The sequence below is a fragment of the Vigna radiata genome, chromosome 9 (assembly GCF_000741045.1).
Source record: "Vigna radiata var. radiata cultivar VC1973A chromosome 9, Vradiata_ver6, whole genome shotgun sequence".
Taxonomy (NCBI): domain Eukaryota; kingdom Viridiplantae; phylum Streptophyta; class Magnoliopsida; order Fabales; family Fabaceae; genus Vigna; species Vigna radiata.
Window position 1 is genome coordinate 7,234,509 of NC_028359.1, and position 26,267 is coordinate 7,260,775.

The 26,267-nt window shown below is 31.2% G+C and overlaps 3 protein-coding genes across 4 annotated transcripts; 2 read left to right on the forward strand and 1 right to left on the reverse strand.

Moving 5' to 3' along the window:
• Nucleotides 1-5,834: 5,834 nt before the first annotated feature.
• On the forward strand, nt 5,835-9,192 carry LOC106773688. Its single transcript, XM_014660424.2, has 3 exons — nt 5,835-6,108; nt 6,288-6,434; nt 8,929-9,192. Exons 1-3 carry the CDS (start codon nt 5,866-5,868, stop codon nt 9,070-9,072), a joined length of 534 nt encoding a protein of 177 aa, XP_014515910.1. The 5' UTR covers nt 5,835-5,865; the 3' UTR covers nt 9,073-9,192.
• Nucleotides 9,193-13,153: 3,961 nt separating this feature from the next.
• On the forward strand, nt 13,154-16,783 carry LOC106773859. 2 transcript variants are annotated; one of them, XM_022786041.1, is made up of 3 exons: nt 13,154-13,464; nt 13,621-13,767; nt 15,817-16,551. In XM_022786041.1, the coding sequence occupies exons 1-3, from the start codon at nt 13,222-13,224 to the stop codon at nt 15,886-15,888; spliced, it is 462 nt and encodes a 153-aa protein (XP_022641762.1). In that variant the 5' UTR covers nt 13,154-13,221; the 3' UTR covers nt 15,889-16,551. The 2 variants fall into 2 exon arrangements, with proteins under 2 accessions (XP_022641762.1, XP_014516103.1); XM_014660617.2 differs by lacking the exon at nt 15,817-16,551 and adding an exon at nt 16,574-16,783 and having other exon boundaries at nt 13,162-13,464.
• Nucleotides 16,784-18,706: 1,923 nt separating this feature from the next.
• Nucleotides 18,707-25,240, reverse strand: LOC106774362 (cell division protein FtsY homolog, chloroplastic). Its single transcript, XM_014661335.2, has 12 exons — nt 24,854-25,240; nt 24,084-24,188; nt 23,449-23,522; nt 23,296-23,354; nt 22,911-22,948; nt 21,399-21,519; nt 21,202-21,270; nt 21,038-21,120; nt 20,330-20,398; nt 19,432-19,494; nt 19,173-19,304; nt 18,707-19,099 (listed from the first exon to the last, which is right to left on the reverse strand). The coding sequence occupies exons 1-11, from the start codon at nt 25,172-25,174 to the stop codon at nt 19,191-19,193; spliced, it is 1,116 nt and encodes a 371-aa protein (XP_014516821.1). The 5' UTR covers nt 25,175-25,240; the 3' UTR covers nt 18,707-19,099; nt 19,173-19,190.
• Nucleotides 25,241-26,267: the final 1,027 nt, after the last annotated feature.

Consider the following 26,267-nt stretch of genomic DNA (forward strand, 5'->3'; position numbering starts at 1 on the left):
AGGCATGTATCGGATATGGGAAACCGATACAGCCTACATCGGATATTGAGAGCCGATGCTGGCTGTATCGGTTTCCCATATCCGATACATGCCTATCGCCTTTCGAATAACTGAAGCATGCATAGATAAACGGACAAATCTAAAAAATTTCTAATCATCCAATTTATATCTAAAAAAATGTAAAAAGCAGCAAAAAAAAATTAAAAACATGAACGAACCTGGAATGAACCGCGAAAACCGGAGGAAGAAAACTGACTCTGGAAAACACTGGGAAACACAAAGCAAAGAAGAAACTAAAATCTTAAAATGAGAGTGTGCACAAGACAACAAAGAAAAATCAAATCTGAAGAATCCAGTCCAGTGTTTTTTGTACCTCTGTTGCAGAAAAAAAAAAAAAGCTTGCTTGGGAACAGTGGTGGCTGCTGTGTGGAAAAGAAAGTAAAAAAGCTTGAGAAAGGAGATAAGAGATGTTGATGGTGCTGTGAGAGGAAGGATACTGGGAAAATAATGGTGTTCTGTGAGAGTGCCGATACTCTCTCTCTCAAATTCAATATCATCACATTCTGTCTCTCTCTCTGAAATTCAAACTGTGCATGGAATCTTTGACCACTTTTAAAGATTAATCAGATTTTAAAAATTAAAATACATTTTTAATCAGGGTTAAAATTGGAATTTTATTAAAGTTTGGAGGTGCAGGATGAAATGCTTGGAGGTGGAAGATGAAACACCCATTTTCTTTTGTTATTTTTTATTGCAGCCCAAACCTCGTGACCTAACTATTTTTAATATATACACTTCAAAATCACTATCTCCACCCCTCAATTAATAAATCTTTTATCTTCTAATACAATCTCTAAACCAAATTCATAAACATTATATACATACTTTAAATACAAAAAAAAAAAAGTTTAAGCGTACATTAATTGAGACATTGTGTAAAAAGAAAAAAAAGACAAGTAGAAATAATATAATGTATTATGATAACTAAAAACTGAGTATGCAATTTATTTATCTTATGAATAAAACTACGAAGAAAATAAATATAATTGATTATTTTAATGCAATATTTTTTTTCTCTCGTTTTACCAAAAAAATTGCTATGATAGCTTGCACAGTTTTTTTTTTAAAATATTTTTCGTTATTTAATTCTTTTTGACCATTTATCTTGTGTTATTTTCATTTTGTTATTTGTTTTCGTCCTCTTTCATATCCATTCTTAGGTTAAGTCACGAATCTTAGTAGAGTTTGATTTTTAAGAGGTGGAATTTAGTATTTAATCCACGAGAGATGGGTTTTGTAACTCTCTTCACTAGTGTAGAATTGACTTTTAACGTCACTCCTTAGATGTTAAACTACAAAATACCCAACGTAAATTATTGACCGGTGACATTTTTGTAAATAAGTGGTCATATAGACGTCAGTTAGGAGGATATCCACATCTATAATTTATCAACGTCAGTTCTCCTTAACCGTCATCTACGGGACTGACAAGTAGGTGAAAAGTCATTTTTTTCTAGACATATAGATGTTCATTCCTGCCACTCCAACGTCTATAAACGTCGGAGCCCCTGGTAACCGACGTTTATACCTTGACAGGATAGGCGAAAAAGTTGTTTTTGGGCATTGGCTCCCCTTACATCTGACATCTAAATGACCTGTCAGGGTAGGTGTAAAGTTATTTTGGACGTCGGCTACCCCCAGATCCAACGTCTATATACACCGCGAATATTAATTTTTAATTCGAATGAACGTCATATTAAATCAGTCGAGAATAGACGTCGGGCACTAAGGGAGTTGACGTCCAAATTCTTGTTAAATCAAAATTTGCGAACTCGCAGTTATGCGCACTTCATCGTCTTCCTCCTCGTATTTTCTCTCTGTGGCATTACATTTTCAAGTGAGTTTTATCTCTTTTGAACTGTTTAAACTTACTTTTACTTCGATTAAATTAGTCTTTGATGGATTGTCTTCTATTTGAACCAATTAAAATGAATTTTCGTTGTGTTTTAGTGTAGTTTTGCTTGTTTCTTTGGGCAACGTAGTAGCACTTTCTCCCTTTTCTAGCTTCCTCGTAAGAAAAGTTGCATCTTTGGGATCTCTTATGGCATTTCAACCCAAAACTGAACCTGGGTCCTCGCCTAGTTCTCATGTCACCGTATTCCTCTTCATTGACGGTTGGAATGGAACTAGGCAAGGACCTAGGTTCGGTTTTGGGTTGAAATGTCATAAGAGATCCAAAAGACGCAAACTTTTCTTATGAGGAAATTAGCAAAGGGAGAAGGTGCTACTAGGCCATCCAACGACATGAGCAAAACTGCACTAAAACACAACGAAAACTCAGTAAGCGTCGGTTAATGTTATGTTTGACGTCTATAGTGCCTTTAGACGTCGGTTAGTGTCATGTTCAACGTTTTTATAGTGCCTTTAGACGTCGGAAATGACACTAACCGACGTCTTTATAGTGCCCTTAGACGTCGGTTAGTGTCATGTTCGACGTCTTTATAGACGTTAGATTTTATAAGTCCGACGTCCCATTAACGTCACCCATAAAGATGTTGGATTGGGATCTGACGTTAAAAATCCATAATAACATACATCTACTGTCCTTTCTGCATTAGTGCTTTACTTCATATTAATTATTATCCATATTTAAATTATATATTTAAATATGTAATCTTAAATAATTATAGAAATAATTATAGTTTGTTTTCACTTACAAATTTAAATTACAGAAATAATTAAATATTTTAAAAAGAATAATATTGATGAATTATATGATTTATGAGTGTGTATATATATCTGTGTGTGGGTGTGTGTGCACGCGTGCGTGCGTAGACAATGTCGTAGAATTATTTATCGAAGCCATCAAAACTAGTGCGAACTTATTTTACTCCTTCGAGTTTTATCCCACTCAAAGAGCAGTATTTTTTAACGTAACAATATCTTCCAATTTCACAAAGAAACATTTCTATCAACTTGTAAGAAACGAATCTTCAACAACCGACTCATCATCTAATTATTCATCCACTAATGATCGTCATATTTTATACTTCATGCATGACTTCATCTTTCGTCTTTTGGTCAAGCAGAACCAATAATTCACTTCTTTTCATATCATTTATGTTAGAAGTATCATGTTCATTAAAACAAGTAATCAGTAAATAGATGCAAATTTTATTTTATAAATTGATTTTATAAAATTGAATACGGTTTAAAGTTTACAATTTAAAATATTTAAATGAATGTAAATATTATATTACAATTTATAAATTGTGATAGTCTGCATCATTCTTGAATGCAAGACGAGTCTCATGAATCTGTCAACCTTATGTTAGGTATATAAGAATAGTGATCACGTACTTATTCATTTAAAAGATGCGTGGTGAGTCACTCTTAATTTGTCAAAGAATGAAATTCCAACTCAATAACATATTGGAGTTGACTACTCCAATAGAATTTTTAGTTTTACACAAGTTATTATGTAAACGGGGTTTATTTATTTTTATAATCTCTTAAAATTGATTTTTATAAGTTATAAATATTAAATTGCTCTATAATATATAGGTTGGTAGAGTTAATTAACTGTTTTAAAGTAATATGATTAAACTTTTGAAATAATTGTGATAATGATAGTAGTAAAGGAAACTTGTATTAATTTTTATAAGTTCTAAATGTTAATATGATTTATGATTTGGTTGCATTGAATTAATTTTGTTGTTTTGTATTTTAACAGTGAATTGTTGTACATGTATTTGTTTGTGTGATATTTTTTTATTAAATGAGATAATGATCAACCATATAATTGATATATGATATATGATTGTAGTGTGTCTATGTCAAATTATTAGAATTAGAAAGTGGGTTTTGAAGCGTAACTCAACTCCACAAAACCGGTTTGTAAAGTGAGGTTTGCACCTCACTTGTATATTATAAATTTGTATTATCTCTAGTCGATGTGGGACTTCCAACACACCCTCTTTCACGCCGAGTTATAGACGTCTCGTGCGTGATAGTAAAAATTGGGTGTATTGGATTTAATTTATTTTCTATTCATATCTGGACATTTATGTTCATATATTTATATTCTATTTTTATACTTATATTTCATTTTTATATTACTCTAAACAGCTATATATATATATATATATATATATATATATATATATATATATATATTGTACTCTCTCTTTATTATTATGAAATAAGATACACAATTTTCATCCTTTCTTTTCTCATAACACAAATTATTATCTAAGTGATAAATATTGTACCTTAATTAAGGGAGTAAATTATCGTTCAAGCGAATAAATTCTTATCCAAGGGACACCATTCTTGTTCAAATGAGAATGAACTACAATTTAATAAAGCTTTTGACAAATTTTCGTTCAAGCAACAAATTTTCACCTAAGCGACAAATATTCATTAAGCGAGTAAACTCTTGCTTGAGCGACACTTCATTTTTTGGTCGGAGTCTTCTCGAAAAAATTAAGATTCTGTTTGTTAATCTTCGAATCAAGTTGAAATTTTAACAATGAATCTTACACATATAGTTCTTTACTTTGACTGGTTTTTACTAAGAGCAATTTTTTTCCGAAAAATTTCCCTAAATTAGATTGTTGATAACTTTGACCATTGTTGCTTATTCATTATATAACTTTTTCTACTATTACCCAATTAGATTGATTCTTTTTGCATTGTGTTTTTGACTCAATTATCTTTAAGAACATAATTTTTGAATTTTTTTGTTCTAAGGAATCCCAAATCCCTTCAAGCTCACATGATATCCTATTTATACCTAAGAACAACACAAAAACAATCAAGACATACCATTAAAAGCACTAATAAGTAGATACTTGTATAGAAGACTCAAACACTACATACAAACTAAGATGATTCACATCCACAAAAAGAACATACAGACTAAGAAAATAACATAAATTTAATTTACTCTATTAAAGAAACGGATCACTCGATCTGTTTTCGATTTTTAAACAGATGAACAAAATATGAAAAAACCTAGAGAAAAAAAAAACTAATTTTCTTTTAGAATAAAAATATATTTTTAAATAATAAATCTCATTTATAAAAACTCTATTTATACATCAAACTTTTAATATTAAAATCATCAAATCCCATTATTTTAAATATATTATTAATTTTAAAATATGATTTTCTATATTCTTACAATTTTAGTCTAAAAAACTTAAAAGAATATTTTAATTCCATTAGTCAATCCGGTTAATAAAGTATTCATTTTATAATTATAAACTTTTCAAAAATAAAAAATCAATGGTTGATCAATTCAACCTCTTGACTCCATTAAATATTAAACTGAAACTTCTCTTCCAATGTATATAACTCTATTTTTGGCAAAAACAAACCCTAAAAAAAAACTTAGATACATTTTTTATTATGTAGTTGATGAATCGAAGAAGTCGAATGTATCAATAATAATTGCATCATTCCACTCACTTTGATGAAGTAGTAATCACTTCAATCGACTGGGTCACGAGTAATTAGTTATATGAATAAAAAAATTTATAAATAATACTAAAAAATTTAAATTTAATAAAAAAGTATTAAAAAATGAATTAAATAATACAAATATGAATTTAATTAAACAATCGAATAATATAAATATACAGTTAATAAAAATAATTAATAAACTAAATGACATAATTTTTAATTAGTAAATAAAAATAATATGTAATTAGAATGATAAATTTACAAATTCTTTATCATTTATTTATCATATTTTTTATTTTTTAAAATAATTTAATTTAATATTTTATTATTAAAAGGAAAAGAAAGCCATTTGAATACATGGTGTCCAGAAAAATTTTGTTGTAGGAAAAAAGCTGAGAAATGGGAAGTGAGAAAGGAGAAAGCTCCTGCGCGTCGCCATGGCTGAAAATCTCGAAGGAAGTTGACCCTGCAGCTGCCTCGCAGACCTTGCGCTTCGTTGATCTCATGGGAGCTTCCACCGCCGTTCCCCCTAAGTGGGACGCGCGTGGCACCTACGACCACCTCTATCGGAACTTCATCAAAGTCCTTCACATCCAACCAGGACGAATTTCGATCTCTGTTCACGCCAAACCCCCCATCTGTGTATGTAAACCGTTATGTAATCACAAAATTTAGATTCAAGATTGGATTTTCTTAGCACTGTTCTCCAATTACAACTTGGAACTCGGGTTGTACCTCGTAATTTATTCGGTAGAAACTAACACATTAGTATGTGTTTTTTTTTTCTTTTTTTTTTTCATTTTTCTTTACTGAAATTGCAGAATGGCTATGGAACTCTGCATGGGGGTTCTGTTGGGACTTTGACTGAGATTCTGTCGACTGCTTGTGCTAGAACGGTAGTTCCTGAAGACAAGGAACTTTTTCTTGGGGAAATTAGCATTTCTTACTTGTCTGCCACTCCAGCAAATGTGAGTATATAATCAGTCTTTATGCTTTCCATGGTTTTCTATTGCGATACAACCTTTTTTCCTTCAAACAATTAGATGCTGTATAAATGATAGAGTCCGGCCAGTAGAATGGTTCGGTGGTGTGCTGGATGAGGAAATGCAGTTCTTTATCTTGAATTGTATTTTGAAACAGCATAGCAAAGCTTGAGGACATTAGAAAAGAAAGCAAACCTCTTAAAACTTTAAGTAATTAGTTTGAGATGTTTGGACTCTTATAGTTATAAAGAATGTTGCTCAGCATCATTCAACTTCTGTTGCTCAGTTTATCATCATTCGCTTAAGGGATTGCTTTGGATCAGTGTGATTAGGACCTCATTGACAATACTTCAAAGATAACTATGCCTGCAATAGGACAACAGAATTTTAGTAAGACAACTACAGACAGCCATGAAAGCCTGATCCAAAATTCTGGAATTTCTTGTTATTATTGTCTTTCTTTGAACTCTTGAGAACTTGTAAAACTGACCTTAAAAGAACTGCTCCTACAATTTCGATTATTATCCCCATTCCCCTACAAGAAGCAAAAAGGCAATAAATTTAGGACTTCTGGCACATCAGGAACAAGCTTCCTAGTCATTCAATGTGTTGTTAGAGGTGATCATAAATTGGATTTTTCAAAATTCAGATCCATTTTAACTTAATGGAATTGAATTGGACTTTTCCAATCCAATTTAAATTAGATTAATTCCAGTTTGTTTAGTTTTTCCAAATTAGATTTAAAGTTAAATTTAAATTTGAATTGGCATGACTTGGACTCAACTAGGCCATACCTAACCTAACATGGACTTAGCTCCGCTAGACCTAGCTTGATCGAACAAGCCTAGCATGGGCTCAACCTAACCCAACCTAGCTTGACTTGACTCAAATTAATTTGGGCTCAATCTAACTAAGTCCCAACTTGATCTGGCCAGACTCAAACCATTTCAATTAGACTTGGGGCCTATGCCTGACCCAACCTAATTGCCTAGGCCTAGCTTGAGCTAACTTGACTTTGGCTCAATCTGACTCAACTTTTATTAACTTGGATCCAACCCAATGTGGGCCTAGGTCGACTCTGCTTAACTAGGGCCTAGGTTGACTTGGCTCAACATGAACTGGGGCCAATTGGGTCCCAACTAGGCCCGGGGTCGTCTTGGCTCAATAGGGCCCCACTTTACTATGCATGATCTGGGCTTGCGTTGATATGGCTTGATGTGAACCTAGGCCAACCCGGTTTGACTCAATTCGATCTGAACCTATGTTGAATCAGCCCGATGCGAGTTCAGACTAGACATGGACCTAGCTTACCTAGCTTGATTTGAGCCTTACTTGACTCAACTTAGACTTGGGTTTGTCTAAGCTCAACTTAGGCCAACTTGGCCTCAACTCGATTAAACATGAAGTGGACATGCCTCAACTTGGCCTGATATGGACCCAACCTGTTTCAACCTTCTCTGTATGGACTAGGCGGTTGAAGTGCTCAACCCGGTCAACTTGACCTTGACCTAGCCTAACTTGGGTCTAACTCAATCCAACATGACATGGGCTCAATTCTACCAACTTGACATATATATGGCCCGACATGACTTGGGTCCAACCTGATCCAATTTGAGACAAAGCTTGTCTTGTCTCGGGCTAGCTTGACTCGGGTTTGGCTTGGCCTAGCTTAACTTGGGTTTGACTTGTGCTAACTTAGGTTTGGTCTAGACTAGCTTAACTTTAGAGTGACCCAATTCGGTTGTCTTGGACTGAACCCAACCCAACCTCACATTACTTGGGTTCAAGTCGGTTCTACCTTGCATGAGTTGGAGCCAACTTGACCCGGTCTTGCCTTATCTTATCTAACTTTTCATAACTTGAACTAACCTAGATTCACCAAAAAGTTATTTAATGTATAATATCTAATCCAAATCGAGTTAAACGGATTCGACTTAAAATCCAATAATATGGATATGGATTTGAGATAAATATATTAAAGTAGACTTAAAGTAATATGGATTGGGTTTGAAAATTTGAATTTTTTGCCCACACTATAATGTGTGATGTTGGTGAGTAGCATTAACACTTTTGGTGGATGACTATTACATTTCATATTAAGGTTTCCTGAATTGCCCTTGAGTTTGAGATATTATTTTTGGATGAAGATCCTATGAAGTGCACGGTTCAGCTTAGACGTGAACCAATTAAAAATCAAATTTAAATTTTGACTGAATAGACAAAAGTGCATGGATAACAAACTTTACATTTGTAATAAATCAATAAGCCCTTGGTTGCTTTCAATAGTACTTACTTCCTTCACTTTCCTTTCGTGTGCACTTTGCATTTTATAGCATCCAAATCTTTTAATACTCATATTACAAGATGCTTCTCTTGCCAACTTTGTCATCTATTTATACTGTGCCATTTTCATGTTCATAAGCCATCTTCATGCTTGAATCCTTTGATAAATGTATTTTTGCACTTTACGTTTATCCAGGAAGAAGTGTTAGGAAATGCCTCCGTAGTGAAGTCCGGCAGAAATTTGACTGTAGTCGCAGCTGAGTTTAAATTGAAGAAATCTGGGAATATGGCATATAGCACTCGTGCTACCTTCTATAACATGCCTCTTTCCAGTTTATGAATAATTTGGATTCAGTTTAAACCGAATAAAAGTATACTAAAGAATAATATATTATTTTACTTATAATATTATTTGTTGTACATTGATAGCCAACAATTATTTAAGAATAATTTGCTTTTAGATTTTTAAAAAGTAGGGTAAAAATATTATGATGGCCTTGAAAGCAATTTTTATCAAAGTTCTTGTACATCTAATAGGATTGCTTCTCCAAAGTTTATATGGAACATATTTGAATTCACCCATACCAGCTACCACACTCTAATATTAATCTATCAAACATCTATGACCAATAAATGACTACTAGACTAAGGATCTCCTACTACTCTCCACGATATAATCATCCTTCTCTACTTGAGATTGAAAGTTATTAAGAGTGTTAGAATAACCCTTAATACAAAACGTCTATATTAATAAATACACTATACATAACCATTTTAAGGACTTCTTCTTATAATCCTTATAATATCATATATAATTCACAGTCATAAACCCATCACATACCACTTGAAATCATATCCACATGTATCATCCATTACAAATAAACAAAATTTCCAATATAAACAAGGGTGAAATTTTATACAACATATTTTAAACAAACATGAATCAAAGATTAGAGAAAACAATCACAATGTTGTTAGAGCAGGTCACTCAATGAGCAAGATTCCTTGCCCAACAAATTACTGAGAAAAACAAGATCCAGACCTATTGGGAGAAATGACACTCAATGCCCTAAACCACCATGAAACGCTCATAAGTCAGAGAGCTCACTGACTTTGCAGCGCTTAATGCCCAAGATGGCTGCTCAACATCCTGAAGCTCAGTGGCTATCGAGTTTGGCAGCTTTAATGCCACACAAGACTACTCAGTGTTATACAAGATAGTAACTTAGAAACTTGATCTGGATGCACTCAAGACCTATCTAAATGACTAAATTGGTATTCTTGGCACATTAATTAATTTGAAAAAATATTTATAACTCATATTGAATATCAATTTGCTCAATTGGCCAGGAATTGAATCTACTTGATCAAACCAACTACTGAAAAAACACAAACAACAGATTTAACATAATGTAGACTAAATTTTAGCAAACTTAGTGACTAACCAAGTCTTAATTGACACAATAAGAAACTCCAAATGTCAAACTTACTCAAAGAACCATCCTTTTAGAATTTCACCTGTTAAACCCCAATTTTAGACCAAAAACAACTAACCATTACTCTAACCTATTATCAAACCAAAGTTCAACAAAAGTGGCCAATTAAAGCATAAATCAAACATTCATAGATCATCAAAAACCAAATACAGTTCAACAACTTGTCCACAACGAGAATTCACCATACCAACTACCAATTTCAACATGTCACACAATAAGCTTTCATAGAATTCAAACAAGTTTCAGTAAGGAATTAATACAATTCCAACATACTAACTCAACTCATCAAACTACTAAAACTTTAGAAACAATATTTAGTTTTCCTTATACGTTAGAAGCTTAAATAGCTCAAAAGGGTCTAAACCGTTTTTTCAACTCAGAATTCTATCTGAATCTACACACCACGAAATCATGATCACGATATGTACTTAGAATCATTGATCTACAAAAAACCTAATAGAAGATTCAAACTATACATGCGATAAAGTTATATCACATACATTGGGAAAACAGAGAAAACAAAGGAAACAAGTAGAAATTAACTTACTCTTTTACAAGAATTGATAGATTAGAAAGGAAGACCTTACCACTGTGATCACGTAGATACTCCGTGATTTCCGTGATCTTCAAATATATGGCCCAACACTTATAACTATAGGAGAAACGAGAAAGAATACTCACAAAATGAGTTTTTATACTCAGAATTTTTATTACACTTTTAACTTTTAATATTAAAATAACATAGTCTCATTATTTAAAATATTTTATCAATTTTTAAAACTCTATTTTATAATATATATATATATATATATATATATATATATATATATATATATATATATATATATAAATTATTCTTCGTTACAAAGTATTTATCATACATTAAACACATAGCAGTACTGATGGAAATACATCAACTTCCTAGTATATGGCATCTACTTATATCTTATGATAATAGTAATAATAATTAGTTTTTCTAATTATTATTAAAATAAATATATTATTACATTTATAAAAATAATTACAAATTCAAATAATAAAACGATTAATAGAATAATTTATATTAGTAAAGCTAAATTCAATAATAAAATTTTTATATTAAAAATTAATTATAAAAACAATCATCTTTATTAAAAGTTATAGGTACTAAATTATACATTTTTATTTTAATAAAGAAGATATCTAAAATTTTCTTCCATGTTCAAAGGAGTAATAGATGGTTTAAAAGTTAGCCCGAGAGATAAGAGATATTGAAGATAAGTGTCTCACTTGCCAACTATTTTAATGTGCTATTGAAAATGAAAAATGGTGAGGAAAAAAAAAGTATAAACAGATAGTTTTTAACTTAATGAACTTAACACATTAATGTAAATAAGGTTTAACGTAACATATATTCTCATTGGTAAAGAGTTCGTTTAATCACACGTTTCATTAGTTAACTTTATCAACTCTAAGACTTTTATTATCAAAGTTTTTTTAATAAATTAAATAATTCCATTTGTCGTTATCATCCTAGTGATATTGGCTTAGTCTTAATTTATTCTATTTATTTTTAATTTGTTTTAATGCAGTTCCAACTATATTAAAATGAAACAATAAATGAAATTTAAAACATAAATGTTATATAAATATTTTTGTTAAAATTGATATTTTTAATAAGATTAAATTTATTTGTATTTATATTTTAGATTAAATTTTATTTAAAGTTAATTTTAAATTTTTAATTTATTTCTTTTAAATTGTTATAAAACTGTTAAAAATTATTTTAAAATTGAATATTTAAATTTGTAAAATTATTATTTTTAAACCAACTCAAACAACTGTATAAAATTATTGAATTTTATATATTTTAAAAATATACTATGATTTAAAAAATTTGAAAAAGTTGATAAATTTATTTTAGTTTATGAAATACAATTGATAAATGAGGCAACTTAAAATTAATTTTGAATTTTTTTTATTAATTTTATTTTCTATTATAACTTTAATTCAATTTTAAATAAGATTTAATGTAAAATATAAATTTAAATAAATTTAATCTTATTAAAAATATTTAATAAAAATATTAATTTTAATAAAAATATTTATGTAATATTTATATAAAAATCATATGATAATTTAAAGAACGATAAAATTGGTTCATCTAATAAGAAATTGAGATTAAATTAAGATAAAATAAAAATATAAGAATGTAAATTAACACAAGTGACATGACACGTGATACTATAATGTTACATATTCCAGTTTGATATATGACAAATTTATATTTTTTAAGAAAATGAAAATAATTAAAGTAGTATTTAGAAAAAAAGAAGAAGAAAGAAACTCACATGTGACACCTGATGCAGCATCGTTAGAAAAAAAAAATACAGTATCAACATTTTTAAAATCGAAACCAAACTAATACGAATAAAAATAAAAAAAGTCGATTTGAAATTTTCCTAAAAAGGAATAGTACCAAAATTTAATTTTTTGAATACATTTTGCAAATGTACAAATTAAATGAAATTTACCAAAATTCATCTATTCTCATAATCGAAGTGATACATAAAATATGATCCAAATAAAAAGATTATTATGTAAATAAATATAGATTAAATAATATAATTACAAATTTCATAAAAAGTTATCAATTAAATAGATAGATCAGATGACATAAATTTAAATTTAATAGAAACATATTAAAAATAAATTATATAATACAAATATAAATTTGATAAAAATTAAATAATATAAATATACAATTAATAAAAAATAATTAATAAACTAAACGACATGAATATTAGTCAGTAAATAAAAATAATGTGTAATTAGAATGATAACTATACAATCATACTATTCTTTATAATTTATTTACCATATTTTTTAAAATAATTTAATTTATATTTTATTAAAGATATTAATTTAATATTTTATTATTAAAAGGAAATGAAAGCCATTTGAATACATGGTGTTGTCAAAGAAAAATTCGGTTGTAGGGAAAAAGCTGAGAAATGGGAAGTGAGAAAGCAGAAAGTTCGTGCGCGTCGCCATGGCTGAAAATCTCGAAGGAAGTTGACCCTGCAGTTGCCTCTGCGGCCTTGCGCTTCGTTGATCGCATGGGAGCTTCCACCGCCATTCCCCCTAAGTGGGAGGCGCGTGGCTCCTACGACCCCTTCTTTCGGAACTTCTTCAAAATCCTTCACATCCAACCAGGACGAATTTCGATCTCCGTTCACGTCAAACCTCCCATCTGTGTATGTAAACCGTTATGTAAGCACCGAATTTAGATTCAAGATTCGATTTTATTAGCACTGTTCTCCAATTACTACTTGGAGCTGGGGTTGTACCTCGTAATTTGTTCGGTAGAAACTAACATTTTTTTAATTTCATTTTCTTTACTGGAATTGCAGAATACCTTTGGAACTCTGCATGGGGGTTCTGTTGGGACTTTGACTGAGATTCTGTCAACTGCTTGTGCTAGAACGGTAGTTCCTGAGGATAAAGAACTTTTTCTTGGGGAAATTAGCATTTCTTACATGTCTGCCACTCCAGCAAATGTGAGTATATAATCAGTCTTTATGCTTTCCATGGTTGTTTATTGAGATACATCGTATATAAATGATAGAGTCCGTTCGGTGGTGTTCTGCATGAGGAAATGCAGTGCTTTATTTGATTGTATTTTGAAACAGCATAGCAAAGCTTGAGGACATAAGAAAAGAAAGCAAACCAGTTAGAACTTTAAGTGATTAGTTTGAGATGTTTGGACTCTTATAATTATAAACAATGTTGCTCAGCATCATTCAACTTCTGTTGCTCAGTTTCTTAGCATTCGATTAGTGTGATTAGGGCCTCCCTGATTATACTTCGAAGATAACTATGCCTACAATTGGATAACTTAATTTTATTAAGACAACAACTACAGCCATCAAAGCCTGATCTAACATTCTGGAATTTCTTGTTATTATTGTGTTTCTCTAAACTCTTGAGAACTTGAAAAATCAACCTTAAAAGTACCGTTCCAACAATTTAGATTATTATTCCCATTCCCCGACAAGAAGTAAAAAGGCATTAAGTTTAGGACTTCTGCCACATAATGAACAAGTTTCCTATTCATTCAATGTGTTAGGGGTGATCATGAATTGGATTTTTCAAAATTCAATCCATATCCACTTTAACTAAATCTTGGATTTCTACAATCTAATTTAAATTGGATTAATTGCAGTTTGCTTAGCTTTTCCAAACTAGATTCAAAATTTAGATAAGCATTGGTATGACTTGGATTCAACTTGGCCATGCCCAACCTAACATGGCCTCAGCCCTGCCAGATCCAACCCTATTGGATTAGGTCTAACATGGGTTTGACCTAAACCCAACCTAGTCAAACTAGAATAAAATTGATTTGGACTCAACTTAACTAAGTCACAACCCGACCTAGGTTAGACCCAACCCAATTCAACCAGACTTGGGCCCTAGCCTTAATCCAACCTAACTTGTCTAGACCCAACTCGAGTCAACTTGACTTATTGGCTCAACCTTACCTTGGATGATTTTGGTCCAATTTGGCTTTTACTAACTTGGATCCAACTAGATGTGGGCCTAGGTTGACTCGGCTTAACCGAGACCCAAGTAGGCTTGGCCAGACATGGACTTAGGCCAATTTGAACCCACCTAAACTCAGGCCATCTCAACTCGACAAGGGCCCACTCTATTGGGCATGACATGAGCCCACCTTGACTTGGATTTATGTGAATCTAGGCCAACTCGGTCTGACTCAATCCAATTTGGGCCCGTATTAAATCAACCTAAATTGGGTCTGGCCGATTTGGCCTAATGTAGATCCAAGCTGACTTATTCTGACCTAGGCTCATATTGACTCAATCAAACGTGGACCTAGGCTTAACTCGATCAACTTGACCTAGATCCAGGCTGACATGGGCCCAACTCAACCCAACCTGACATGGGTCCATCCATAACTTTGCCTTAGGCCCAAGCTAACTTGATTTGATCCAAAGCTTGTCCTATCTCATGCCATCCCATGCCAGCCTGACTCGGGTTTGTCTTAGCTTAGCTTAACTTGGGTTTGGTCTAGTCTAGCTTAACTTTAGCATGATATAGTTTGACTTGTCTTTGACCCGATTCAACCCAACCTTACATTACTTGGGCTCGATATAACCTAATCTTGCATTACTTGGGCTCGATATAACCTAATCTTGCATTACTTGGGCTCAAGCACTCTACCTTGCATGAATTGGATCCAACCTAACATGGTCTTGTCTTCCTTGACCTAACTTTTCATAACTTAAACTAACATAGACTCATCTTAATTTTGGATTTTCAAAATTGAAAAAATTATTTAATCTATAATATCTAATCCAAGTCCAATTAAATGGATTGGACTTAAAATCCATATTAAAATAAACTTAAAGTAAAATGAATTTGGATAATTATGGATTGGATTTAAAAATTTGGATTTTTTATTCTCCCTACCATACGATGTTGGTGAGTTGCATTGACATTTTTGGTGGATGACTATTACATTGTGTTTCGGTTTGTGGGGTTGAGGGTAAAGTCTTCTTACACATTTTATCTTCTGACTCCAAGCTTAGGTCACAGTTTTGTCCTTGATTTTCCTTGCATCGTTTGGTCCGATCGGGCGTCATCTGCAGAAGATACTCTGACGTTCAACTCAGTGTTTGTTTGGGTAATTTAGCAATAAATGCGCAGGAAAATAACCAACTACCTGAATATCAAACCTGTATTTATAAACTTTTGTGACGAACTTATTATTAGAACTGTTCCAATTACGGCTCATGCACTCATAACTTGATCTAGAATTAACCTAATTATTTTTTATAGTTAATCTTGTTTATAGTCCGACCGATGACTATTCCAGTCGTTTTGTTGTTGAATGGTCAACAATTTAGTTTATAAATGACCGGACAGGCATACGATACACATTAGATATTAAGGTTCTTGGATTGCCCTTGAGTTTGAGATATTATTTTTGGATGAAGATCCTATGTAGTGCACGGTTCGGCTTAGACGTGAACCAATTAGAAATCAAATTTAAATTTTGATTGAAAAGATAAAAAGTGCTTGGATAACAAACTTCAATTTTTTTATAACTTATAAATCAATAACGCCTTGGTTGTTTTCAATAGTAATTGCCACCTGCACTTTACTTTCGAGTGCGCTTTGCACTTTAAAGCATTCAAATCCTTCAATATCATTTACTACTCATGTCACATGATGCTTCTCTGGCCAACTTTGTCATCTATTTATACTGTGCCATTTTCATGTTCATAAGCCATCTTCATGCTTGAATCCTTTGATTAATGTATTTTCCACTGTACGTTTATCCAGGAAGAAGTGTTAGCAAATGCCTCCGTAGTGAAGTCCGGCAGAAATTTGACTGTAGTCGCAGTTGAGTTCAAATTGAAGAAATCTGGGAATATGGCATATAGCACTCGTGCTACCTTCTATAACATGCCTCTTTCCAGTTTATGAATAATTTGGATTCAGTTTAAACCGATTAAAAGTATACTAAAGTATAATATATTATTTTACATATAATATTATTTGTTTTACATTGATAACCAACTACTGTTTAAAAATAATTTACTTTTAGATGGTTAAAAAGAAGGGAAAAAAATATTATGATGGCCTTGAAAGAATTTTTTTATCAAAGTTATTGTCCATCTAACAGGATTGGTTCTCCAAAGTTTTATATGGAACATATTTCAATTCATGTCTACTTGAAAATGTATCATACTTCATTTCAAGTTGGCAATCACTTCTATAGCATTACTAAATATGTTCACATGGTAAGAGTTCATAATTAGTCTGCAATTTTAAATAAATTATAATGAAAAAAATACGATAAAGCACAAGCTAATAAATTATAATATTATTCTCAAATAGCCATAACTAATTATAAGAAAGAGTATTAAAGTTAAAAAGAAAAATTCCCAGATTTTATTTACACAATAGAAGAGCAAAATTATCTTCACAAAAAGAATATGAAAAAAAAAGGAAAGAATGTTATCATTTTCTAAATGAAAACTAGAAAAGAATATTATATATATATAAGAAATAAAGATAATTCTTTTATCTCATTATATTCACACTAAATACTTAGTTTAAGGGGGAAAGAGAGAGCAACAAATACTGCGTTGGGAAAACAATGAGAGGGAGACTGGGAGAGAAGGAACGGATATGGAAGAAAAAGACGAGGAAAGGAGGATACATGTATCAGTAATTTAAAGGTCATGTATGAAAACCTAATAAAAATAAAATTTTAAACAAAAGTAAAAATAAAAAGTGTTTTATAATTTAAAAATTAAAAACATATTTAATCTAATATTAGATATAAAATTAAGAAATTGATACAATACTATATGATTCAAATTAATTTAAATGTATTTGGATGAATTTCGTTTGGAATACCATAAAAAATTCTTCAAAACAATTGGTTTTATGGTAAATGCAAATCATTCCAATCAATGAATTATAGAAGTACCTTTAATAAAGAAGTATGTGATCTATATACACAAGCTATTCAACTTGGGGTAATGAACAAATTAAGAGACTATTTAGATCAATAAATCATTCAAAACACTAAAATTAAAATAACATTCTAAATTTGTTAAGTGTTGAAAACTCATTCAATCTTAATTAAAAACTCGTTGAGTCTAATTCACTTAAAATATGTCTATTCATTAATACTTTTTTTTTTCATTTAAACCTTTTTATATTAATATTATTTAATATTTTATCTTAATGTATAGTATTCTAGTCATTTTTAAAAGTAGCCTCTACACTATCAAAGTAGATTCGTCCCCTAGATATATTGTATTATCAATTTTATGATATGCAAACTCCTAACCCACCATTCGGTAGACATGAAGTAAAATTTATATATAAATTAAGACATCAAATAAAATTATTACTGAGTGAATAAACTTATCATCAAATTGTTTTACTTAATTAACATACATCTTATTAAATACTAAGATATTTTTTCTGTTGCCCATATTTATCCTATCCCACGTGACATGATTAGTAAGATATAAAAGGACATCTTCCTGTTTCTCTATAACGTTTTTTAATACACCCCATAAATTCTTATATTTCAGATTATGCAGTTCAAAATCTAAATTTTATATTCTCAAAACTATAAAAATCAAATTACATTTTTTATTTTATACATACAATTTCTATTTTATATTTCAAAACATACTGTCTAAAATATAATTTGTATTTCAAAATAAAAAATTTATAGAAAAAGTACACAAAACAGTGCAGATTTGATTTAACAATTAGAGTCATAGAAACTACTCAAAATAGTTTTATCATGCAGATCTCAGATTCGGGTTTACTTTTATTTAATGTAAAAACAAACATGCATGTTTCTCAAGGATGTACTCGTATGGACACTCGCCTAAATGTCAGATGCTAAGCACAATCAAAGGGTGACAACATGTTAAGATTTTGAAATGTAAAACAAAATAACAAATATTCAATTCTATTTATTAGTTACCTGGTTGATGCTTGTGTTGACAGACAATGGAGGATGTGTTTACTGTTTACATTTGCCTTCAAGCATAATCTATACATGCACACCACAATGAAATGCTTTGGTTCATAAAAGGAGTGAATATAAACCTCGTGTCCCAATTGCACTGTCAGAACTGCTTCCAGCCACAGCATGCAAAAGGAAGATTATATACACTCAGCGTGTCTCGAGAGCCATAATAGCTCTGGCACTTCAAAATCATGTCAACAAATTTGCAATGCCTGGCCACTCCCAAGAAGTGTTCCATAAGAAAGTGCCATTTTTGCCTATGAACTGGTGTTGCTATGAAAGAAGATTGTATGGATGACATTCAACTGCAAAAAAGTTCGAAAATAATTCAAACTCGATTCTGAAAAGAATGAAAAGGACAAGTCGTGATGCACACACCAGAGCCACAATATTGGTTTACATAAAAATGGCATTGACAAAGGCATCCGCATCAAAGGGTTGAAGGTCTTCAACACCTTCACCAACACCCACAAATTTTACAGGGATTCCAAGCTCATCAACCACGCTGACCTGCCAACATAAATTATTCCTTAGCATGATCACCCCACCCCAGAAACGAATAGTACTACCAATAGTGAAAAATCATTCCAAAAACTATTAAATATCCATTAAGAGAAAAAGAAAATGAAGAGAATACCACACAGCCACCTCTTGCAGAGCCATCCAATTTGGTCAAAATTAAACCAGTGACACCCACAACCTGTCTCAAGGTCAAAGGATTCAGAGAAATTTTTTTAATAAAGCTCACAGCAAGTTAATACGGAAGGCAAATATAATACTAAATGTTGAGATACTATGAGCGAGAATATCTAAAAATATGTAAGGCAATGAATAATAAGACTGAGAGGAACTCGTATACCTGAAACTTACAACATATTTGTGACTGACCACCACTAAATCTTCATTCCCTTACTGATATTTTTTTTCAAAGATGTATTATGCTTTATATTCTAATGTATTCCTTTTGTACCCATTTCAGGGTGTGTTTATACTTTATCTTTCCAGATTGAATTGTGCACTACATCTATTAACTCTAATATCAGAATTGCATGTTTAAACCATAACCGTGATTTGGCCTCAGAAAGCATTGCACAAGAAGGACCAGAAGGTATCATAGTATACATATTTTATATTCCCTAGTTTTAAGAGGGAAAAAAAGTTAAAAGTTGGCATTTAGAAATAAATTAAGAAATTGAATTCCATTACTACATAAATGTTCCCCCATATGCATCAAATGATCCAGTGAAACTACCGAGGAATTTGTATATATTTAACTCTAGGTACAAAGAAAGCACAACTCATTGACTACCGGTTGCAAGATTTGATCTAGATTTGTTCTACAATCTCTTCCCATTTTCTGTTTCAATTACAATATTGAAATGCAATCTTTAGTTTGAATGTCAAAGATCCAATAACTCTCCCAAAGAAACAATCTAAATATCAAATGGTATTCTCATATACTGATAGGAGGGATTGAAGAAAATTTTCCCCAAACTCAACAAATATAAAATTTAAAAGGCAGAAGTAGAATTTACATCATTGAATTCTCTTGCTTGTGGCAACATATTCAGACCAGTGGTCCCATCCAGAACCAGTAGGACCTCCTGCAATCATTGTCAAAACCCTCGTTTTATGATATACTTCTGAGTTTGTTCGGCAAGAATGAAAAAGAGAAATGGAAAACATGTTCAAGGAAAGACGTTTTTATTCACACACATCAAGATTTACTAAACTACTAAGAGAACTAAGGACAAATAAATAAGTACTACATAAAACATACACAGTAGTTATATTAAGAGATGTAGCAAAGGATGCTACAGAAAGATAATATAATAATAATAGTAAAGAAAAAAAGGTGAAAGATAATATAATAATAATAATAATAAAGAAAAAAAGGTGTTAGTTTCTGTCAGGTTTAATAATGCTGTTCAACTATCGAATGAAGAATAAATTTAACAGAAAATAAGTAGGTGTATTAGTATAAATCCTTTGACACCATCTCACCAAAACAGACAAAAGAAAAATACCATCCACGTTATAATTATTCATCAACTTCCACCAAGAGGTCTAAAAGCTTACTCCAAAAAGTTGCCAGAAAATAAAAGAAGATAAAACGTTTTTAGGATATTTAACCATAAGCATATACAAAAAACAAGCATAGATGATCGAGTGCTCAGCAGTTCCCAAACATTTACCAGCAGCAAGATTAAGTTGGGTGAAAAAGAGTAAACAACTTGGCTTACATTGGGTGCACCAGGAATGACTTTAGCAACAGATTTTTTACAGGAAATCAACTCTTCCATTAAGCTGTAATTAGTGTGTAAACCTGAGAACATAACATGATCCCCATTGCTAATATATCTAGATAGTTCATTAAACACAAAGAGCAAGTGTAACTTGTACTTACGACCAGATGTATCACATAAAACTATATCAAAACCGAGCTCTTTTCCCTTTTTTACAGCCTGTGAAAGCACTGCAAGTAATACAGTAGGAAGAAAATTTAGTATCAAAGCCAACGCAAAATATATCCAAATAAAGATGCTATAAAATTTAAAAGTGATCAACAGCAGATCCAAGATCCAAATTTAACTCCATTTGTACCTGATGATGCTTTTGCTTTCTGTGATTCAGCCACAACAATCTCACATCCAGTCCTTTCTGCCCATATTTCCAACTGATCACTAGCAGCAGCTCTAAATGTATCACCAGCCGCCATCAATATCTGGAAGATTTTTAAAAGTAAGAAAGGAAGACCACCATGGAAGTCTAAATCCTAAATTGTGAAGCATAAATATGTGACAAAAGGTAATATGGTACAACAAAAGATATTATAGCTCAAACAAGAGAACACCGAAATCCATCAATTCCTTTCAATCTTGAAACGATAAATTGATTTTAAAATTATAACAGGTACATAGGAACATAAACAACATTTTTTCTATATTTAAAAAAAGTAGACCAAGGAGTTTTAATGCATTCTCTTCTCTGAATAAAAAGAGGTTGGTCCTTGGGGCAACAGTAGAGTTGCTTCCTTGTGACCAGGAGATCATGGATTAATCTTCATGCACCAACTAGGACCAACTTCATATATTTTGATAATATCAAACCACGGAGGACTAAATATAAGCAACTAACAATCTTCAAGGACTTCCCTGGGGAATTTGGAAGTATGATCACAACCAAACATTATCCCATAAGATAGTGTCTGATAAACTGATAGGTACCCAGATTTTTAAAGACTTCCAAGACAGGTTCTTGAATGTTCACCCAGAAAAATTAGACAGCTTTATTAACAATGAAACAAACACAAGCACAGTAATCTAAATTGTTACACTAGCCCTGATCTTTCGAGAGGACCAGACTCTCCCTAGCCTTCTCTTTACAAAACTTCCTAAAAAACTGTTAAAAACAACTGTCTACACAGACTTTATAAAAGTCTGATACAACAAAACCTACCCACATACAGTTATAATTGTTTGTCCCTTTCATTTTTCCTAATATAAACATTTCCCTTGAACCTATCATAAACTAATTCCATTGGTTTCTGTTAAAAACCAAATTTCAGGAAAGTAATTAAGAAGAGTATTTTTTTTTAATGGTTTCTACAAATATTTTCTTCTTCATTATGCCCTTGTGTTTGCATTCTCTTCCTTATGATCCATTTTTCTTATTTGAGATACTTGGCATCTTTCAAGAATCCAAAGAGAAAGTTTTACTCCTGACTCCTGAATTAATAAAAGAAATAGTCATTCTGGATAAGGGCAAGGTATTTTCTACAATCAAACAAAATGTAATTGAAGAAATGGAAGGAAAGAGAAAATTAATATTTATGAAGGATGGGCTAATCTCTCTGCAAGTTAGAAGTGGAAACCTCAAAAAAATAGTGGGCAGAAGACCAAAGAGAGGTGTAAAAGGTTCTTGGTCAAGTCATTGTTTATGATATTTATCTGAATAGTTGATAGGTACTCATTGATTCCCCAATGACATCACTATACAAGCTCTTAAAATTCAGAGAAGAGAAATCCCAGCAGGTCCTGTTGACCAACAAACTTTCAGTTGGAGATCAAAACAAAGACCAAAGCAACACTCAAATAGTATAATACATAATCTAACCTTAGCCCCTTCATTCTTCAATCTATAGGCCAGCTTTCCTGCAAATAAAAGCTGAACAAGTTGGCATGGTTTTGGATATCTAAACAGACAAAGAGAATTTGATTGCTTATTGGAAGAGGGAGGAAGAGTTTCATCAAATGATTTTATGAATTTATAATGTATGCATAATAACACTAACAATAGTCACGGTGATCCATAGTTTTATTCTTTTATAATTTTACTTCCAATTGACACAATATAACCTTTGTAGGCATATTCATGAACTCTGGAGAAATAAATCTGACGTGGAACATAAAGAAAGAAAAAAACAGCATGTTGTCTAATGTCTCAATTATTTATTTCAATTATCACGGAATGGAATCAACAACTTAAGAATTTTTCTTACCCAAAGATGTTGTTTTCCCTCCACCATTAACACCAACAATCATTATTACAGCCGGTTTCCTAAACACGAAAAAAAAAAAATTAACCCAATATAAAGAACAAAAGTGAAGACAATAAAATTTAGTCTCATAGCAAAAGTAGAAAATGCTCACACCTGAATCCAAGTTGAAGTTCGGTTTTACTTCCCTTGGAGGTTAACAGTTCCAAAACATTCCTCTTCAATGCTTCCTAATGCCATTCAAATTAATGCACAACACATTCCATATCATAAAATTAGAAAATGCCTGATATATTATCAACTGACCTGATAAAATAGGGGAAGGGAGATTTCAGTAACTAGTTCTGACCATGTTAAGGCCCAACCACAACCCAGCAAAAACAGCATATCAAGCATTGTTAAACTCCGAGACAGAAATAAATCAAAATTACAAACTCACAATATAAGATAAAATAGGAAGAACTAAATAAAGAGTAAAGCATTAAGTACATTAGGAGCACACAAAAGTGATCTTCCAATAATAATAAACATATATAAAGAATTATCCTCTAATATATTAAATGTTCATCAACCATTTCAACCCTTTTTCTCAAAATCTAATTTATTTTCAAAAACTCTTTCCCTCCATAGAATCCAATTCATACACACAACCAACAAACTCTCAAGCACGTGCTAAACAACAATAACATAACCTTGAGTCCTTTATGCCATTTGAAGCACATTTGAGGCGTGTTAGCAATTAATAAAATTCAAAGACTGACTCTCTTCAATCAACTCTTTTCAATTTATACCTTTATCTCATTCCCTGATTTAAGCTTCCCTGAAAATATATCCTCGCGCAAATTCTCTACAATCTTAATAGTGATTCTCGGGCCAAAATCAGACACTAAAAGAGCCTGCAATAAATAAATAAATAATTTAGTTAAAATGCAAAATTTTTGGTAAAATCCTAACTCTGTAGCTTATGAAAACTATATTCATAAAGAAAATAATTTAATTAGCATGCAATGCGTATTTACATGAATTTTAAGATTGTCGAGTTTTATGATAGCTTTTGTGAAAATTCTTATAATTAGGATAATCTTTTTACTATGATATCACTTAATGTTGCATGAGAATCAATTTGGATCAACCGAAGTAAGACTACTTTAAACAACAAAGTTTAAATTCTCCATAAGAGTGATCAATGCAACTGCACATCAGAAACTTGCACCTGAACTCGAAACCATTAATTGAGCTAGGAATTACATGCTAGTTAATTCATAAGGTTGGATAATTTTTTCCATAAACTACATATAAAAAAATAAAACAAGTTTTACTATGATCCAAAAAATTAACTTATGCATAAGAACTAAAAATAAATCCATAAAAGAATTTAGTCGAGAGAATTTATATCCTTAATTTAATATCAATTTATAAAGAAATTCTTAAAAATACAAACATGTTCCGTTCAGCGTTGCACACACAGTATTTAGGACAACGTGAATGCATGAAAATTAAATTCTAAATAAAATATATAAAACTAAAAAAAAAAATGTGTTTAGAAATGAATAAGAGGAACCTCTTCGAGTTCGTCAAGGACTCGGTCGGTGTCGGCGAGGTTCCAGTAGAGCAGAAGCTCGTCGATGACGGCGAGGTTGTTGCGAGTCTTGGAAAATCCCGAAAACACCTTTTCCACGTCACTCTTCGCCTTCTCCTTAATCAAACGCCCCAGTTTCGTGAAGAACCCGGTCTGTCCCGCTGAACACCTGAACCGGGCCGAGCCGTTTCTAAAATTGGGGGTTCCGGTTCGAGGAGCGACGTTGAAGAGGATATATTGTGAGTTGGAGGAAGGTTGCGAGATAACGGAGAAGCGAGCGAGGGAAGAAGAAAAGGTAGCCATTTCTGCAACCGCTGAGTTCTGAGCAGCTCACTGAACCAGAAGAAGATAAAGTGAGCAGAAGTGACGTCGTTTTGAAATTTTTATAAACGTCCTTGTTACATAAAGTTTTTTTCTTATGTCTTAAATTTTGACATAAATAGCATTTTAGTCTAATCTTTTAATAAATTATTTGTTCTCTATAATTTAAGATCTATTATTTTAGTTTTTTTTATTGGAGACTAAAAACTATTTTTATTCAAATATCTTTATCACTTAAATTTAGCATTTAAAGATCACTTTTTTTTATTTAATAATATTTGAATATATAAAAAATCATACATTTGAATATTTGAAAGTTCAAATGCCTTCATCGTTACAAAAATTATTAAATAAAATAAATTTAATACTAATTAAAAAAACTACAGGGACAATAGTAATTTAAACCAAAATCGTTTTATAAAATGAGATAAAAAGGTTATAAAAGTTGGTTAATGATATTTAAACAATATTTTTTTAAATAATTTGAATATCATTTACGTTATTTGTGATTAATTTGTCATTCATATAATTTTTTATCTAATTTATTCATGCTTTTGTTTTTTTATTGTTCTTGTTTTACATAATATTTATAGACTTTTATCTATTAAAAAGCTCAAACATTCACAAGTATATTTGGCTGATAGAATTCTTATATTTTATAATAATGAATTCAATATATGTAACAATTAGACCATGTTTAAAAAGGATTTCAAATCGTTTTTGAATTATAATTCAAGACGGTGTTGATAAGGAAAATAAAACATTGCTAAAAGTTTATAATTCCCTCATGTAAAAAAATGAGAAAAATTCTTAAGATTTAGTGAGGAATTAGTCCAAAAAATTTGGGATTCACTTATTAAAATTGAGAGAAAAAATTCAAATTCTTCACTACGTATATTATTCTATTAACAATAAACCAAATACATCAACTACGATTACAAATTCTTTTACTTTGAATAATTATCTCTCATCCATCATAGTATATTAAGGAAACAATAAATAAATTAAACAACAAACTTCCTTCGGTTAGGTTTAGTTCATCGCTTTAATATTATGTTAAAAAATAAATTTTAAA